The sequence below is a fragment of the Mauremys reevesii genome, linkage group 11 (assembly GCF_016161935.1).
Source record: "Mauremys reevesii isolate NIE-2019 linkage group 11, ASM1616193v1, whole genome shotgun sequence".
Classification (NCBI taxonomy): Eukaryota; Metazoa; Chordata; order Testudines; family Geoemydidae; genus Mauremys; species Mauremys reevesii.
The window spans coordinates 12,045,398-12,064,603 of record NC_052633.1 but is presented as its reverse complement, the minus strand read 5'-3'; the positions used below and the strand labels follow the sequence as shown (position 1 = coordinate 12,064,603).

The following is a 19,206-nucleotide window of genomic DNA, read 5'->3' as shown; positions in this document are numbered from 1 at the left end:
GCTGTATAAGTAGGAACATTGCCAGCAGATGGAGGGACGTGATCATTCCCCTCTATTCGACATTGGTGAGGCCTCTTACTGTGTCTAGTTTTGGGCCCTACACTGCAAGAAGGATGTGGAAAAATTGGAAAGAGCCCAGTGGAGGGCAACAAAAATGATTAAGGGGCTGGAGCACATGACTTAAGAGAAGAGGCTGAGGGAACTGGGATTGTTTAGCCTGCAGAACAGAAGAATAAGGGGGGATTTGATAGCTGCTTTCAACTACCTGAAAGGGGGTTCCAAAGGGGATGGATCTAGACTGTTCTCAGTGGTAGAAGATGACAGAACAAGGAGTAATGGTCTCAAGTTGCAGTGGGGGAGGTTTAGGTTGGATATTAGGAAAATCTTTTTCACTAGGAGGGTGGTGAAGCACTGGAATGGGTTACCGAGGGAGGTGGTGGAATCTCCTTCCTTAGAGGTTTGTAAGGTCAGGCATGACCCCCTTATGCCAATCCCCAACTTTTTTTTGCCCCAGATCCCTAAATGGCCCCCTCAAGGATTGAGCTCACAATCCTGTGTTTAGTGGGCTAATGCTCAAACCACTGAGCTATCCCTGCCCCCATCCATCTATGTTAAAGCTATTCTTTATCCATCTATGTTAAAGATAGGTACCTTCTGCTTTAGCTCATCACCACCATCTAAGTAAAAGGTCCCAAACATATCTGTGCTAACTCTACCTTAGGTCAACATACAGGATGTGGCCTGTAGATCCCTTGTATTACAGCCAGCATACACTCTAATATAAATCTATAAACCAGTTATAATCTATTCTAATAAAACAAATAATCAAACCCATCAGAAACTAAGAAACTTATAAGAAATGATATATACGCAAGCGAGCAGGCTAGGCCTATAGGCGACAGCCTTTAGTTTTACTTTCACGTTTGGGGCTAGATTATGGCTTTGCCATAAACCTTGACTATGGGGCACAGCACAACCAGACTGGGCATTAATGCAAGGGGAAAGTAATCTGTGAAAGCCCTATGCCTGGTTCCGTTCACTTCCTGCCCTTGCCCCCCTTTTACTCAAGAGGGAGAGTAATGGCTTTTTAAAGAATTCCCTGTTCCCTGCAATAGACCATGAAGGGGCAAGAACATGGTTTACATTCCCTTAGTCATTGGTGCATGTGTGGCCTGGTCTGCACTACGAATTTAGGTCGAATTTAGCAGCGTTACCTCGATTTAACCCTGGATCCGTCCACACAACAAAGCCCTTTTTTTTTACTTAAAGGGCTCTTTAAATCGATTTCTTTACTCCATCTCCGACGAGATTAGCGCTGAAATCGGCCTTGCCGGGTCGAATTTGGGATAGTGTGGATGCAATTCGACCGTATTGGCCTCCAGGAGCTATCCTAGAGTGCTCCATTGTGACCGCTCTGGGCAGCGCTCGCAACCCAGATTCACTGGCCAGGTAGACAGGAACAGGCCAGCGAACTTTTGAATTTCATTTCCTGTTTGGCCAGCATGTTTGCAGAGCTCATCAGCATGATGTGCACATTGCCAGGGCACATTGCCCGGCCCGTACTTTGTGAGAAGTCTATGACCATGTCCTTCTCGTCACCGCACTGCCGTCTCCTCCTCGCCTGGTTTTGCACGAAACAATTGTCTGCTGTTGCTCTGACAGAGGGAGAGGAGACTGATGACATGGCTTACAGGGAATTAAAATCAACAAAAGGGGTGGCTTTGCCTCAAGGAGAAACACAAACAACTGTCAGACAGAATGGCCTCCTCAAGGATTGAACTCAAAACTCTGGGTTTAGGAGGCCGTTGATTTCACAAAACAAATCGGGCCAATTTCTTGTTTTGATCCATCTATCTTTTACATCTTAGGCTGGCAGCAGATGGTGCAGTACGACTGCAAGCCATCGTCATCTCCTGGGTGCTCGGCAGAAGATGGGAATGACCTGGCTGAGTTACTCCTATGTCTGCCCAGGCAGCCCTGACCGATCTCACCGAGGTGGGCTAAAATAGCACCCAGGAATATGACGACAATGGCTACCAACTGTAATGCACCGTCTGCTGCCAAAAGGCAATGAGCTGCTGCTGTGTAGCAATGTAATCCCACATCTACCAGCACCCAGGAGATGTATGGTGACGGTGAGCTGAGCGGGCTCCATGCTTGCTGTGATATGGTGTCTGCTCAGGTAACCCAAGAAAAAATGTGTGAAACGATTGCCTGCTGTTGCTTTCACGGAGGGAGGGAGGAAGGGAGAGGGGGGCGTGACGATGATCTCAACCCAGAATCCCAATGGGCAGCGGAGACTGCAGGAACTGTGGGATAGCTACCCACAGCGCAACACTCCGGAAGTCAACGCTAGCCTCGGTACTGTGGACACAGTCTGCCGACTTAATGCACTTAGAGCATTTTGTGTGGGGACACACACAACTGACTGTATAAAAATGATTTCTAAAAAAACGACTTCTATAAATTCGACCTAATTTCGTAGTGTAGACATACCCTGTGTGTAATGGCTCTCAATCAAGCGCCTATTCTCAGCCAGATCAGATAGAGGGATCTGGGGCCACTAAACTGCAAAGTATGAATATATTTGAAGTTGTACTGTACCTGACCTGTGAAGTTATATCTATCATCTGCATAATAAAGTACTATATTTGATGTTTTGTAGTTAAATTAATGTATTAGGTTTTTCTACTTAGAAGGATGGTTTTTAGAGATATAATTGTTTCTTTCATTTTTATGGCAATAGCATAGATATGAAGTAACAGCATTTTGAAAGTTTAGATGAAAATAATGGCTTGAGGATGCGGTGTGTTATACAGTGTATAAAATTAACAGCTAGTGCTCTCAGGTGACAAAAATCTAATCTTGACTGTGTGAACTTTTTGCATAATTCTTATTAGGTTATCAGTCACTGTTTGACATTACTTTGATTACATATTCAACACCTACAACAATGATATAAACTAAGATTACATTCTGCAATTTAGGATTTACACAATCTGTTGATAGAAATAGCTTATACTTCTATTATACAAGAAGATGGCATTTTTACTGAGAGTATAAAACAGTGACACATCTTCCAAATGTACAGTGCCAGCCCTTAAAATCTTAGCAGCTGCTCACCTGCTAACCTTATTGTAATCTTAGATTTCATGTACTCCATGCTGGCTTTTGGGGCCAATAGTGGAGGCTCTGATTGCAGAAACATTAATGCACATGCTTATACATTTACACCTGTGAGTTTTCTCAATTACAGCTGGGCAAGGGAATAATTGAGTTTTCAGTTTCCTGGAAGTAAAAAAACAAAACAAAAAACCAACCAAAACTGAAACCAAAAAAATCACAACAAAAATATTGTTTCTGGACCAAAAAATGTTTTGTTCAATTTTCAGCCATTTTGAAAAACAAAGACAAAACATAAATAAATAAAAATGAAGGTCTAGAGTCACAAAATGGCTAGAGGAGGAGGAGAAAGAGGTCGTACTGGTAATGGTGCATGCCTTATAAGGTTGACCCAGCAGGTCAGGCATTCTCTTGCAAGGTGGGAGACCTACGTTCAGATCCCTTCTCCACATCAAGTAGAGGGGGCAATTGAATGCTGTCTTTCTCATCACATGACTGTCACCTCATTCTCTTCTCCAGTTGTTTTCTGAATGGCATCTAATTTGCAAAGAAACAAAAAATGGTCGAAACAATTTGGTGAATTCGCCAATAGTTTCAGGTTAACCAAAGCTGTATTTTTCAGTGAATAAACTATTAGTCTGAAAAATTTAACTGAACTCTAATCCCAGCTAAACCCCTGCAACCATTAATATGTGTACAGTTAAGCACTTGTGCGCTAAAGTGCATGTACAACAAGTGCTCAATAATCACAGAGGGGGCAATTATTTGAGGCTTGCTCTTCATTCCAGTTGAAGCCAATAGATGCTGAAAGTGCCCAGCTCTCTCAGGATCTGGTCATATGTCTATAAAGGTGTTGATATTTACTGTATGGTAATGGCCAGCTGATTTTCATGCAGATTCAGATATGCTATTCTCAATCTGTTTTGGTCAAACAGAGGCTAGAGACACCATTCCTTACCCATCCTGGCTAATAGCCATTAATGGACTTAACCTCCATGAATTTATCCAGTTCTCTTTTACTCCATCCCCTCACAGCTCCCATGTGTGACCTGACTGAGAATGCACCATTCCCACCAAGTGACTGAGTATGCTTCATCAAAGCCCAGCTTTCTCTACAATAGCTCTTCTTGAAGCCACCATGGTGCTAGGCACAAGAACTGAGAGCAAGGAGACTTTCTCTTCCTTGTTCTCAGTGCTCCCCCTGCTTGTAAACAGGTAGCATGGAGAAGGAGGAACTGATTGACTGGAGTGTAGAAGGATGAGGAACTGAGACTAGGTGGGAGGAAGAGACACAGGGCTGGGGCTCAGCGAAAAGAGCTTGGGAGGTAGGAGTAGGAGATGGGGACAGAGGCACAAGCAGACAGGGAAGTTGATGGCATCTGGGTGACAGGAACAAGAGAGGAAAGAGGGGCAGGAGCAGGGGGAAGGACATAAGCTGCAGTGGGGAGAGGACATGAGCCATGGACGTGGGAAGGATGGAAGCAGAGGTTCTGTGGGAGAAAAATATGTGAGCACATAATTAAAGACTGTACCATAAACATATGCACAAGGGAGGGAGGGAATTAAAATTGCACACACCCCTTAATTTAAGCAGCACCTAACTTTTGAGTGCTTGACTTTGGAACCTTACCTCACTTTGTCTCTCTAATATCCAGAGACCGAGCTGGTTACAGCAAAACTGCATATAGCTTAATTCCTGTCTCCTGGCAACGCTGCCCCATTGTAATTCTTTCCCACCTGACTAAATGTCGGTTAGAGAGACAAGGTGGGTGAGGTAATATCTTTTATTGGACCAACTTCTGTTGGTGAAAAAGGCAACAGCACTCCGTGTACCTTGAAAGCTTTTCTCTTTCACCAACAGCAGTTGGTCCAATAACAGATATTACCTCACCCACCTTGTGTCTGTAGTATCCTGGGCCCACACAACTACAGCAACACTTCACCTATAAATGCAGGGGAGAGCCTGTGCCCAAGTTAAGACAGCAGGAGATGCACCAGTATTGTTTCCCCAAACCTTTCTAGAAGTTTGTGACACCATGGTTATGTTACTGAGTGCATAATAGCTAGAGCAACAATTACACAATCCCTCCCAATTGGAAACTGCCTCCTCAGAATGAGTAGTATCCTTTGTTTAGTCACACCCTGGCACATCTGCCTTTTGAAAGGTTGGTCCCTTCAAAAGCTAAATTGCAGATCAGAATAAGAGACGACTTCTGGAATTTAGCCTCTTATTTGCTGTGTTTTCAGTGGTTTCTCCCTATAAAACCAGACAGAGCCAATGCAGTAATTTGTTTCAATGGTTATGAAAAATAAACTGACTGAAAATGATATCACCTGTAGGTTAGACCAGGAGGCAAGGCTTTTTATTCCCCACTCCAGCAGCTGCTTATTAGAGAACCAGAATGATATTGTATTTGTTGTGATGCTGCGTCTAAGTGCACAACAAATCCATTATTCATATCTTCCCAAGCTCATAAAGCCATTGAAACAGTGCAGCATGCCTCCTTAAGACCGCCACCCACTCAAAATCCATTTCATTTGGACAAATAATGAAACTCCCGCTCTGAAGAAAACCAATTTGAAAACACACTGAAATTCATTTTACTCACTTTAATATTTATGTGCTTATATTTATTGTGTTTCAGCCATTTTGTACTGTTTTCAAAAGTATTTGCTCATTTCATAGATTGAAAGCAATGTCAGGCACATTTAAAATGAGGAAGAAAATCAAGTCAAAAGAGGACCAGGGTACCAATGATGTGTGTAATGGCTCTATACCAAGTAGATCAAACTGAACCATTAATAAGCTGTATAGATATTGTTGGTGGAACCCCAATAATATATATATATATCTTCATGTTAACTTACGATAGCACAGCACTGGTTCCAAACTCTGTGTGTTAGTACTGCATAATATTGGCACAGATTGGAACTCGGCATTTTAGCCTATAACCTTCCCCTCTAAAGATGAATACACCCTGGCTTGGAGGTGCTATGATGATATGAATAAAAAGGGCATCTCTTCCAAAGAAAGGAGACGTGCCACTAACACTCAGCTGCAACTGCATAGCTTGGATTTGACATGCTGCAGTATTTTTATCTGACTGTACTTTTGATTCAGTCATGTTCTTGTATGTATCAATAGGAATAATCGGATGATCTCCAATGGAATTATGTTAACACCTTTTGCGTGGTTTTTGGTGGGTTGCGCATTTGGATGAGGAGTTCGGTGAATGCAAATTGCTGTACAGTTTCTTATATGCATATTGAGAAATCTGAATGACTCAGATTGCACACTAATCTTCTTGCCTGGGGGTGGGGGGAGAGGGAGGGGTGATATGAAAACTTTCATGCCATCCCATTGTATCGAGAATCTAGGAATCTGGTGGAATGAAATAGCAGATCACGTCTGTCTTCCTCCCATACATAACCAATACCTGCCCTTGGTCACTATTGTGCAGGGCCAGCCTATGGATTGTTGGGAAGGTTAGTGAGCTGATTCTCCTGGAATACATCCCAAAATAAACTAGCTCATTTTGTGTGTGAGAAAGAAGGGGTCTTTGTTCCTTCCCTTAGCATCAGGCTATATAACTGGAGTCCAGCTGCTTGTTCCTGTCCATAGGTATACAACTATTTACATTTCACAACGGAGAAGGCTAGAATCTTGCATTTAAAAAAAGTGAGTCATGGTTGTCCTTCATGGAGCCCAAGGTCAACTTTAACAGAGGCCTCAGGAGAGCCCCCTCCAACTCATCAGTGGGGAGAGCCTTTTCCTCTTCAACTATAAATTCTGCTAAATCATGACAAATTCCTGTAAGAAAGACGTTGCAAATATAGTTTTCAACAGGGCCAGTCTCCCACTATTTAATACAGACTAAGGGTTGGATTTTCTAATGTTCCTAAGGGAATTCTTGAAAGCCATTGGGAGTTAGGCACCTATGAACTATTGAAAATCCCACTAAGTGTTTATCTACATGTTTAGTCTCCTAAATACTTTTTACAATCTGGCCCCTAACCAGAGCTTGTTGGGAGTTTTTCAACAAAACTTTTTATTTTTAGACTGAAAACTTCCGATTTGTCAAAACTGAAAATATTTGCAAAGCACTGTTGGGTTCAAGGCCCAACTTGAAAAACTTTTGGTGAAGAAGTTCTGAAATTGCTGAAATGCCCTGTTTTGGGATAAGAGGCAAATTCCTGGAGAAACTGACAAACATGGACTTTGTCAGCCATTTAGCCAGAGGGGTGAAATTATAAGAAACTTGCTAAGATTTATTCTGGTTTAAGAATTTGTTTGGGTTGACAGATGTATGCTGTTTTTACAATTTTCCTTCTTGCATCCAGTAACTGATGGATACATTTTGTAAATCTAAAAAAGAATACCGAATCGTGGAGGAGAACAGGAGCTATAACAGAAGCATCCATTCAACCAGCTTTATAGCGATTCAGTCTGCTGGAAATAAAGTATACGAAAGACTGAACATTAAATCTAGAAAGTGAACTTTCCTGGATATTTTATTTGAAAAACTGAAACACAAAACTATGGCTGCAGCAGTGTGTCTGGACAAGGCAGGCCTAGAGTAAGCTTAAGGATACTACCAAAAAAAAAAAAAAAAGAGTCACTTGGGAAGCCGTTTGATCCCTCAAAGTACAAGTCAAGGAAGCTTTCCCCTTTATGCTGTTGCCTTGTGGCAACCAGCAGCAATATAAACTTGGCTGGATTAAGGGAAAAACCTGGGTTTAGTCATCCAAGACAAATCAGAAAAAGCAAAAGTTTTACCTATATGAAGGGAGTGCGAGAGGCCAGAACAAAAAGCAGCTTCAGTATGAGCCTCATAAGAAACGCTTACCGAAATGTGACATCAATTCAGTGCTGATTTCAGCTGATACATTATTTGAGGATAAGCCCACTGCCCTCAGGGAGTGAGTCATGTAGTTTTTGCTACAGAGCTGCTGGGCAGAAAACATGGTCATACTAGTACTGCAATGTTTCATGATGGTTTAATTACATGTTTTACATCTATTCGTGGTTATTTTTAACTACTTAAGTGGCACCCCCAGTTTCCTTGATGGGGATAGGAGAGGATTGCTTCATAAAATAAAGCCAAGATTTTCAAAAGTGGCTAGTTATTTCAGGTGCCTCAGTTTTTAAGTGCCCAATTTGAAACCCATTGAAGAGGTGTGATTTTCATAGAGTGCTCAACCCCGACTATCTAAAAATCAGACCCCTTTCAGGTATGGGCCCCAAAATGACTAGTTATTGTGAAAATCTTTTCCTATTATTAATAATATGTTTCCATTCATAATACACAATGATGCACAAATAAGGTACCCGCTTTAGCAAACATTTTTGGCCTGATTGTGAGAAGTGCTGAGTCCTGGCAGGTGCTGATGACTTCAGCAGGAGGTGGGAGTGCTCAACTCCTCTGACAGTCAAGCTCTTTCTCTGTGGATGTTTTAAAGCAAGCTGAGCAAATACAGAGGCCAACTTAGTCAATATTTTAAAAGAAAGTGAAATATCCATCTAAATCTGGTGTATGTAGTATATTCTAAGCCTTTTTATCTCATAGGGTATTGTCATTGAACAAGCTAAGGCATTTTTGAAGTATTTCTTTCCCCCTTTCTCCCCAATTATGGCAATCCTGGAAACGGAAGTCCTATCATCTGTCAGAATAGATACATCTTACTCAGGACCGGCGCTTCCACTAAGCGACCCTAGGCGGTTGCCCAGGGCGGCAGGATTTGGGGGGTGGCATTTTGTCGCCCTCAGTGGAAATTCGGCGGCGCGGGGTCCTTCCGTTCCAGGTCTTCGGCGGAAATTTGGCGGCGGGTCCTTCACTTGCTCTGGGACCCGCCGCCGAAGTGCCCCGAAGACGCAGAGCGGAAGTACCCCCCGGCCACCGAATGCTCAGAGGAGGAGTGCTGCCGCCTAGGGCGGCAAAAACCCTGGCGCCGCTCCTGATCTTCCTGTACAATAGCCTAGGCTTTCCCAGTCTGCCTTGCCAATGTGCCTCAGCCTCAGGGGTAGGAGTGAAAAACTAGTTGTCTCCCTTCATTATGATCATTCACTCTGTTGGCTTTCTGTTGACACTACCAATACAGGTGCTAATTACTGTGGTTGTTTTAGGTCTGGCTCCTGTGAGGGGCTGTGCACTCTGGCCTGGGTCCAACAAAGCTCTTAAGCACATATCTAACTTTAAATCCTTGATTAGCCCCCCAATCCGCATGCATGAAGTTCAACACCTCCATAAAGTCTTGTCTATAAGCAGATTTTGCGCTGCTTCAGCTATATAGATTTAGAAATCGGCAAAGCTCACCAATGTGGATGCAGTTACACCAATACAAAGCTGCTTTTACTGCATTCAAACTAGGGATTCTACCAATTCAATTATATCAGAATAAAATCACACTCTGAATCGAAAGAGTTAAATCAGTATCAAAACTACGTGTAGACTAGCCCTAAGTCTCTGCATGATTTTAATTTTGTTCTTTTATTTTAATAGACCTTTTATCTTTTCTTCTTTTAAAACCAGAAAAGCCTTTATCTGAATCTGAAAATAATCTAAATAATAATACTTACCACTTTACATAGCACTCTACATGTTCAAAGAAGTGTAAAATCATTATCTGACTAATCCTTCATTAGGATAATTAGCAAAAGCCTCATTATTAATGTTTCAAGTCATTACAGAACAGGTGACAAAGATTATAGTCATACACGGTTAGGCTTCTTTACACTCTCCTGTTAATTACTAATTAGAGTAATGCCATCATATATACTTTAGTCATATAAAACAAGTCAAATAATAGTATCTATCAGAAATTATTTTCAGTATTTACCGAAATAAGTCCAGATTCTGAGGACTATTTAAAACACACCATGAGGAAAATAAAGAATTTCACATTTTTTTCAATCTTCTTTTGCTAGGTGTCTCCAATGGATACTTGTAAAAGTCTTTTGTGCTAGAAAACACAACAGCCACTAACATAGTACAGTCTAGACAGAAACAAGCTCAGCAATCAGAAGAGTGGAAGATAGGGTTCCTCATTGCATCTTAGGATAGCAAGAACCATCAGGGAGCTAAGTGCATGTGCAACACCAAAGCAACCAGTGTTTCTTCACTGATGCCTCTTGGGAGACTGAGCAGCCTTCTTACTGGGTGTCCACCCAATACTGGAAACTTTCATGAACCAGATCAGTGATATAGTTTCCACTAATATATATGTTATGGCATGGGCACCCCTCCAGAAGTCTGTTACTATACTTTTCTCCCCACAAAATTACAAAATTACTAAGAAGTATTGTGTTGCCTTCTGCTTTTATTTCTTGCAATAATATAATTCCTGTCCTTACATTTGTAATCAGCTGAGAAACATAAGCTTTTCAGTCATGGAGGTAAGGCATGGGCTTTTGGTGCTTCTTTCCTCCGGCACTTATAGAACCCTTATTTCCAGAGCTGGGAATATCTTTATGTTCTCGAGTCTCATGTCAGAATATTGTTCTGACTAGAGAGTTGCTTTCTCCCAATTAATTGTAAGTATGCAATCGGCTGAAGACATGTTCACCAAATGCCCCCTCTCTGCAGATATTTGTTTTCAATCTGAATCCTTCCTGAACCATCAGCTGTCACTAAGGACACAAACAAGGCACTGCCTTCCCTATCTATCCTGGGCCGCTCCTTGTGTGTTCTCTAGGCCGTTTAGTCTCATATGTTTTCCCTCTCTGAGTAGTGTTCAATGGAGGCATTTTTTTCAAATTACAGAAATGCAACAAGATAATTTTTAGACCAGGAAAAACATACCAGGAGCAAAGATCCCGGAAGGTCCAGTAAATTTCCAAGACTAACCTCCAGCATCACAATTAGATTATTTTCCTGTTCTTTTTGACTGTTTCTGTTGAGCAGGGCATTAAATTCAAATGTTGCTCATGCCCTAAGCTGCTCCCCACAGGTAGATATGGGCCCCGTATGGAGAATGGGATACTATGTGGGCAGAAGGATTTGCCTGCCTAGTGTTCATTGCAAGGGCAGAGCCAAAATAGCATTCTCCATTCCCTCTTCTAGTATTTGGGTAGCTGTTAGCCAACCAAACATATTGCCAGAATTGCTATGACCAGGGGCGGCTTCAGGCCCCAGCACGCCAAGCGCGTGCTTGGGGCGGCAAGCCGCGGGGGGCGCTCTGCCGGTGCAGCGAGGGCGGCAGGCAGGCTGCCTTCGGCGGCTTGCCTGCGGAGGGTCCGCTGGTCCCGCGGCTTTGGAGGACCTTCCGCAGGCACGCCTGTGGGAGGTCCGCCAAAACCGCGGGACCAGCGGACCCTCTGCAGGCAAGCCGCCAAAGGCAACCTGCCTGCCATGCTTGGGGCGGCAAAATGCCTAGAGCCGCCCCTGGCTATGACTCCATTGGTTACGTTTGCACCAGATTACATTGTTGTGTAAATAAATGGCCTGATCTTGCTTTCACTGAAATCAATGGGAGTTTTGCCGTTGACTTCACTGTCAACCGGGGCAGGGCCAATTATGCTTTTGTCATGGCAAGACACTTTATAACTTGATGTTGAAGAACAGCTGCCATGTTAAATTCAACTCCATTCAAAATACAGGAAAAGTACCGTATTTTTCCGTGTATAAGACTATACTTTTTCCTAAAATCCTTAGACTAAAAATTGAGGGTAGTCTTATACACGGAAGTAAGCACCTGTTCCCTGCCCTCTGACCCCCCCAACCCCTATCCACCCCCCCACTCCCAAACTCCCCTGCCCTCTCTCCAACACCCCCTCCCTGCCCCCTTACCGCGCTGCCTGCACGTGGCCGGTGGCGCTACAGTCCATCCGCGGCTGGAGCTGGGAGCGCGGGGCCAGGGCAGGAGTCACGGAGCCGGAGGATGTGGCGGGAGCCGGGCGGCCGGAGCCACAGGGCCAGGCAGTGTCCGGAGCCAGGCATCCAGGTAGGTGGGGCTGGGCGGCCGGGGATGCGGGGACGGGGCTGGAGCCGGGCGGCCAGGGACGTGGGGCTAGGTAAGCGGGGCCGGGCGGCCAGGGAAGCGGGACTGGGCGGCCAGGGAAGCGGGGACGGGGACCCGGAGCCAGGCGGCCAGGGAAGCGGGGATGGGGACCCGGAGCCAGGCGGCCAGGGAAGCGGGGCCGGAGAAGCGGGGCCGGGCGGCTGGAGAAGCGGGGCCAGGCGGCCAGAGACGGGTGGACGGGGACCCAGAGCCGGGCGGCCAGGGAAGCAGGGACGGGGACCCGGAGCCGGGCGGCCAGGGAAGCGGGGACGGGGAAGTGGGGCCGGGCGGCCGTGGACGGGGACCCGGAGCCGGGCGGCCAGGGAAGCGGGGACAGGGAAGCGGGGCTGGGCGGCCAGGGAAGCGGGGACGGGGAAGCCGGGCGGCTGGGGACGTGGGGAGCCGGGCGGCCGGGGACGCGGGGAGCCAGGGAGCGGGCGACCGGGGACGCGGGGCAGGAGTTGCGCAGCTGGGGAGCAAGTGGCTGGGGACGCAGGGAGACGGACGGGCGGCAGGAGTCGGGCAGCCGGGGAGAGACGCGGCAGGAGCCGGGGAGAGATGCGGCAGGAGCCGGGCAGGGCCGCCGCCAGAGACCAGCTGGGGTGCATTGCCCTCCTCGTCCCCTCTACCCCTACCTCCGCGTCCTCTTCCTGGGCCTGAGCGGCAAAGTCAGGGGGGGGACAGCTGCAGCGTGGCTGGAGGGCAAAGAAAACAAAACAAAAAAACTTGTGGCATGGTCGGAACGGCAAAGCAGGAGGGAAAAAAACCAATCAAACAAAAAAACCTGCTGCGCAGCCGGAGCAGCAGGGGGGGGAGGGACCTGCAGCGTGGCCGGAGGGGCTAAGCAGGGAAAGAAAACAAAACAAAACAAAAAATACCTGGGGCATGGCCGGAGCGGCAAAGCAGGAGGGGAAAAAAAACAAAAAAAACACCTGAATTTGGGGTTAGAAAAGTGGGGGGCGTCTTATACATGGGGGCGTCTTATACATGGAAAAATACGGGTATGTTTAATTTACACTGCCTATCAGTGTAAATTAAAATTCTGCTGCAAGACCAAAATGTAAGCAGTTAAAATTGACTGGTATCTTTTTAATGAAAAGAGAAACCATTTGAACCATCTCAGAACTTTATGAATGGAGATGTCACAGTTAAATTATGAGACTCCTCAATTTTCATTTTTTCTCAAGGAGGTATAACAGAAGAATATAATGATAGTTTATTGCTGACTTGTGAGGTTGCGGAGTCAGAGAAAATGTGTTTATTTATATACCTAGAAAATATTAATAAAACATCATACTATCTTGTGGGTTTTTTCCCCTTGTTGTTTCTATCAGTTAAGCCTTGGCTTTGTTATTAGCAGACAAAAAGGAAGGGATGGAGGAAAGAGTGGAGAATTTTTAATTTATCAGTCAAGTCTGTATTGCTTCAGGGGTCTGTTTCTTTTTACATGCTCAGTTTCTTGTGTACCGGACTGAGGGTTTGGACTGCCAACCTCTCATGGTGATAAACTAAGGCCCAGTCCAGTTCCCCCTGAAAGCAATGTCAAAACTTGCATTGTCTTCAGTGGGAGCAGGATTGGGTTGCTACTCTAATGTAGCCAATCTCCAGCCACTGCTTGCCTTACTCCCATGAGTAGTCAGGCTGAGCTCAATGGGATTGCTGATGTGAGTAATGAGAGATTTGGCACTTAATCTTAATTTTACCCACCAGTGTGGTTTAAAAGTGTACAATGAGAAAGCCTAGCCTGTGAATAAGGCAACATAATTGCAGATGTGAGGCTTAATGACTTTGGGCTAGACTCTGCAAATTGATCTGTGCAGGTAGACCCCCCCTGAACCAGCACTGAAGTCAGAGGACTGTCCACACAGATCCATTTGCACAATATAGCACCACAGATGTTTTTTCCAGGATTTTGAAGATGAAAATACTCTAAATTCTGAGTATTATTAATATCAATTATTTATGCAACCAATTATCTGATCATCATTTTATTTCTAAGTGTATGTAAATTTACATTAGGGAAGAGAATTTCTTTGTTTACAAAAATAATAATAAGCACCTACGTACTCCAGTGCTTTTCTTCTTCAAAGCACTGTTCAAACATTAATTACACAGTGACTGTAAACTGAGTATTCAGAATTAGAAGATAACTTCATTTTATTGAAGGGAAGTAATGAAAGAATATCTTGTATTGAGCTGAATGGGTCATATTGGCAATATTAAACACCTCTGACAAATATGTTTATAGAGGATATGTCCCCACTCATCAATGTCTTATGAAACCGTGGTTATGTTTAGTGAAATAATGGGTCAAGAAAAAAAGCATTGTCATAAGTGATGGTAGGCACTTTTTACTGAAATACTAGTAGTTTTATATTCTTGACATGAATAATTGGATGTGTCATGTGTGAAGCTACCTAGAAATAAAATAGAGGTAATAAAATATAAAGACGTGATAGGATGTATTTATAACATCATAAAACAAACTGGCATTTTAATGTCTCAGGCCAGCCCATTTGCTATACTTCTTTTTTGATCTTGGCTAGAAAGGTTCTGTGCCTGATTTAAACACGTTTTGGAGATAAAGTCACATAGTGGGTAACTAATAGGGTGTGTTTCTGTTGATGGTATTCTCCTTTTAATTGGTCCAATTCTATCAATTTAACAGGGTTGAGATTGGCGTGTGATCTTGCAAAACATTCACAGAACAACTGTATGTAGATTATTTGATAATCCTGTTGTGGTGCAAATTTCCCACCCGTTTTTAGTTGATAGCAAAGGCAGTTCAAATGGTAGGATGTTATATGATAGATATGAAAAAGGAGTTCAGTGTTATTTTCCATGTTATGATTTGAGAAAACAATTGTTAGGAAAGATGCTGCTGTTTTGAATCAAGGCCTAATATGGCATTGGAATAAGATAAGTTGCATGTGTATTACTGGATAATTAAAGTGTGTTGGTGCTTCATGATCTTTTTTTCAATTGTAACTTACTATTCAAGGCCCTATTTTAAGATTAATTATTCCTTTTTTTAATCATTTCTTTCATTTAAAAATCTGGTGCAGTTGATTCTATTTTTGAAATGGACACACCTTCAATTGCCAGCCTGTGTCGATTAATTAGCGTGAACACAACCATCAGCTGATCCCTTTGCATCTAATATCCTACATCTAGGGTGTTGCTATTTTCAAAAAGAGACCATGGGAACTTGCTGCTCTGAGCAGCAAATCCAGAATGGTGGCTGCAAGTAGGTGTGGTGGAATTACATGGCGCACAATCTGTGGCTCGCTAGACTTTTAAACTGACAACAGTGTGTGTGTAAGGTGATAGCTGACAAAGTAGCAAGGTGTTGGAGTCTTTGGCAAAGTGCTAATAAAGTGCTTAGCAATTTTTACTGAGTGGTATTTGAACACTATCACAATTGTCAAGCCCAAATATTCAGTAATCATGAGTCAGGACCCCCCGCAAAGTAACATTTTTTTTAAAAATTAACAAATTTTGGGTTATTTCCATTTGCCTTCTGTTTTTTTTTTTAAGGTACACCAGGGTCACATTTGTATTCTGTTTTCTGCTAACGTGAGGGCTAAAAACTTACTTTAAAAAAATGAAAGCTGAGATACTCATGTATTCATATGACTCCGGTGGCTGGGGCTTTAAGGAAGTTGTTAGGTTGGTACAAATACCTAACATTCTAGGAATAGGTGGTTTCCTCTATTTTCTGAGCTACCCAAAAAATTCTGAACCTAAGCCCATCTATAATGAGTGTTTGCTTTACTAAGAAAGGATTCTGTTCTTTGTTTCATCAGGCTATCTCTGGAGCAACTAGTTTTAAAACAGTGGAGTTTCTCTGGATTTCTTCACATGTCAAAAATGTAGAATCTGGCCCACTGTGTACAAGATGTGCTAGAGTCAGTTGGTATATTGCTTCAAACCAAGTTTTCCTTTGCCACAATAGAACATCTAGATAAAAGTTTTCCCTTCAAACAAGAAGGGAGCTTGTATGCAAGAAATGCACTCTCATTTAAATTATCTCTCGGCTGGAAGGGAAGATGAATTTGTTTTATATAGCAGTCAGAGGTGCTCAGAAATATCAGTCAGTCGGTTACCAGAATGGTAAATTAAATCTGGAGCGTGAGAAAGCTCTCTCATCACTACACATTGGTATGGAGGTTGCAGAGAGAGAGAGAGATGTATCAAGCCTAAGTGTTTATGTGCTTGATGGAAATGTACAACTCATTTCCTTCCCTTCCATTGCTGTTATTGTCCGTCACTTTAGTCCATTTTCACCTTGCTCAGGGATTCTGAATGGGACCTTCCTGCTCTGGCACCTAATTAATCTTTCACAAGTCTGTTCTTGCAGCCAGTCTGCCTGGGATGCTCCTATTTTAGGCCTTATGAACTCATGAACAATACTCTTCCTCCCCCTCTCCAGCCCTCTGTTATGCTGTCCCATTCCACATACAGATAAGATGTAGTTTTCAGCTACCTTTTTGGGAAGAGTGTGGTATAAATCATCTTATTACATTACTGTACAGAAGTGTATCCCCCCCAAACGCGCTTGTGCTCGCTCTCTCTCTCTCTCTTTTCTTTCTTCTTTTAATGGAACATAATGTTACATTAAGATATAAACTGGCCTAAATTTTCAAAAGTTCCAGGTGGGCATTCAACATCACCAGTCATTCTCTTACATGGTTCAAAGAGTAAGTGCTGAGTACCCACCATCTGAAAATCAGTTTCCCTTAAGGCATATCAGCTTGGGTACCTGAAAATCACTAGTCACCTTTGAAAACGGAGACGTACATATGCCCACATGCATGTTTATCTGTCCTTATGGTTAAAGCAGTGTGACCTTGGGGAATATAAAACATAAGAAGTTACTTTATCACTGCATAATGAATAATCATGAACATCAGACAAACTATGCAGTAATCTCTAAAAGCCAGGAAACTACATGTATGATATAAATAACAGATTCTTTAACTTGGATCCTTGTTACAAAATAACACATAGTATACTATAAATACTATAGAATATATAGTATAATGTAATATCTATAATAGAATAATATGTACAATATACACTGTATTTGAAATATATTTCCTGGGTAAAATTTCCATTTTGGAAGCAGCTACACACACACACACACACCCATAAACCCTCTTCAGAGATGATATTGATCTTCAGATGTGGAGCAACATATACGTTCTAGTCTGGAAAATGGAAAGGAGTCTTAAGTAAGTCTGGGAACTCGCTTTTCTTTGGCAGATCAGTGTGAGCCTCCGGCAAGCCTCTTTAAGCTCTAGTGGTCTGCATCTGATCTCCAATGTTTTTAGAACAAAAAGATCCTGCAACAGCTCTATGAGTCTTCTGGCATCATGCAGGAATGGGAAAAAAACCCACACAATCTTTAATTCCCTCTGCTGACAGCCTCCTAAAGAGAATACTGTAAGAAATTTGGCCTTTTCCAGTTGCCCCCCGTCTCACACACACACACCCTCCAGTAATCTAATTCGCCAGCACAACGTATTCAGTGGCCGGCTCAAAACTGGTGTGTTTTTAGATATCAAACCAAATGTGCAATGAATAAAATACTGAACTAACACTTCAAATTACAGTGGGTAGTGGTGGGTGGCTGCTTTCTGTTTGCTAGTTTATCTGCTGCTCTTTATTTGAGGCACTAGGACATACAGGACAGAACTGATTTTATTACTAATTGTAAAATTCTGTGTGGGGGGGGGAGTTGTGTTGTAAATTAATCCTTTTGAAACCTTAAACTGGCTTGACAAGCAAGTAAGGATGCAACAACTCGATATGGGCAAAAAGGAATTGTTCTTTGGGGTTTTCATAAGCTCATCATCCTTCCCATCCAAACTGTTCCAGAAGTAGAGGTGCATTCTGGAAATCCTAAAATTCCAGAGCAGAGGAGAGTTGGTTAAATGTTTCTGGTTTGGACTCATCTATGCTTACCCCTTCCCATGCCATTCTCCTGACCATCACCAATCCAAATCTCAATAATTGGTAAAGCAAAGTAAATAATAAAAATCAAATCAAATCAGTATTTTGAACACTTCTGAACTGAGACGCTTATTTCACAGAATCTCAGACATATAGGGGTGGAAAGGACCTCAAGAAATCATTGAGTCCTGTCCCCTGTGCTGAGGCAGGACCAAGTAAACTTACACCACTCCTGACGGGTGTTTGTCCAACCTGTTCTTAAAAACCCTCCAGTGATGGGGATTCCGCAACTTCCCTTGGAAGCCTGTTCCAGAGCCTATCTACCCTGATAGCCAGAAAGTTTTTCCTAATATCTAACCTAAATCTCTCTTGCTGCAGATTAAGTTCATCATTTGTTGTACTTCCTTTAGTGGACATGGAGAACAATTGATCACAGTCCTCTTTACAACATCCCTTAACATATATGAAGACGGTTATCAGTTTCCCCTCAGTCTTCTTTTCTCAAGACTCAATGTGCCCAGTTTTTTTAACCTTTCTTCATTGTAGAGCCATAGTTTGTATAAATGCTCTTTGGCGTATTAGTAAGGTGGTAAGTTATTTTGCTGTCTTTTGATCTTTTTCTCTCCAATGCAGTGGGTACCTCTCAACCTTTCAAAAGTTCAAATAACTCTATAGAAAGCATAGGGAACCTTTTGATGAGGGTTGTTTTAGCTTGTGCTATAAACCTTCCCCTATGTACTAACTTCTCTGAAAATAGTAACTGAGACAATTAACTCCATTTGAAATCTGATTCTCTTTTACTGCCATTGTCTTCTAGACTGCTGATTCTCTTTAATGGCAAGAGTTATATTTCTGTCATTGTTTTCTTTTATAGTGAGAGATGCAGATACACCATGCGTGGACATAAGGATTCGGTCAATAGTATAGAGTTTCTTCCATTCTCCAACACCATTCTCACCAGCTCTGCAGACAAGACCCTATCTCTCTGGGATGCCAGAACAGTGAGTAATCTGTGGTTTGGGACTCTTTCCGAATGTACAGAAGTTAGTGGCACTGTGCAAATACAATGGTTGATCAATGAAAAGAAGTTTAAAAGCTGGTGTAGAAAATCAACAAGTGTGTTGTTAGGGG

General features: G+C 43.0%; 1 protein-coding gene across 3 annotated transcripts in view; it reads left to right on the top strand.

The window, feature by feature from the left end:
• SPAG16 (sperm associated antigen 16) overlaps positions 1–19,206 on the top strand; it is a 738,799-nt gene that overhangs the window by 489,684 nt on the left and 229,909 nt on the right. For all 3 annotated transcript variants that reach the window (XM_039494401.1, XM_039494402.1, XM_039494403.1), the window contains exon 13: positions 18,950–19,076. In XM_039494401.1, coding sequence (XP_039350335.1) covers positions 18,950–19,076 — 127 coding nt within the window. The remainder of the gene's footprint in view (positions 1–18,949; positions 19,077–19,206) is intronic.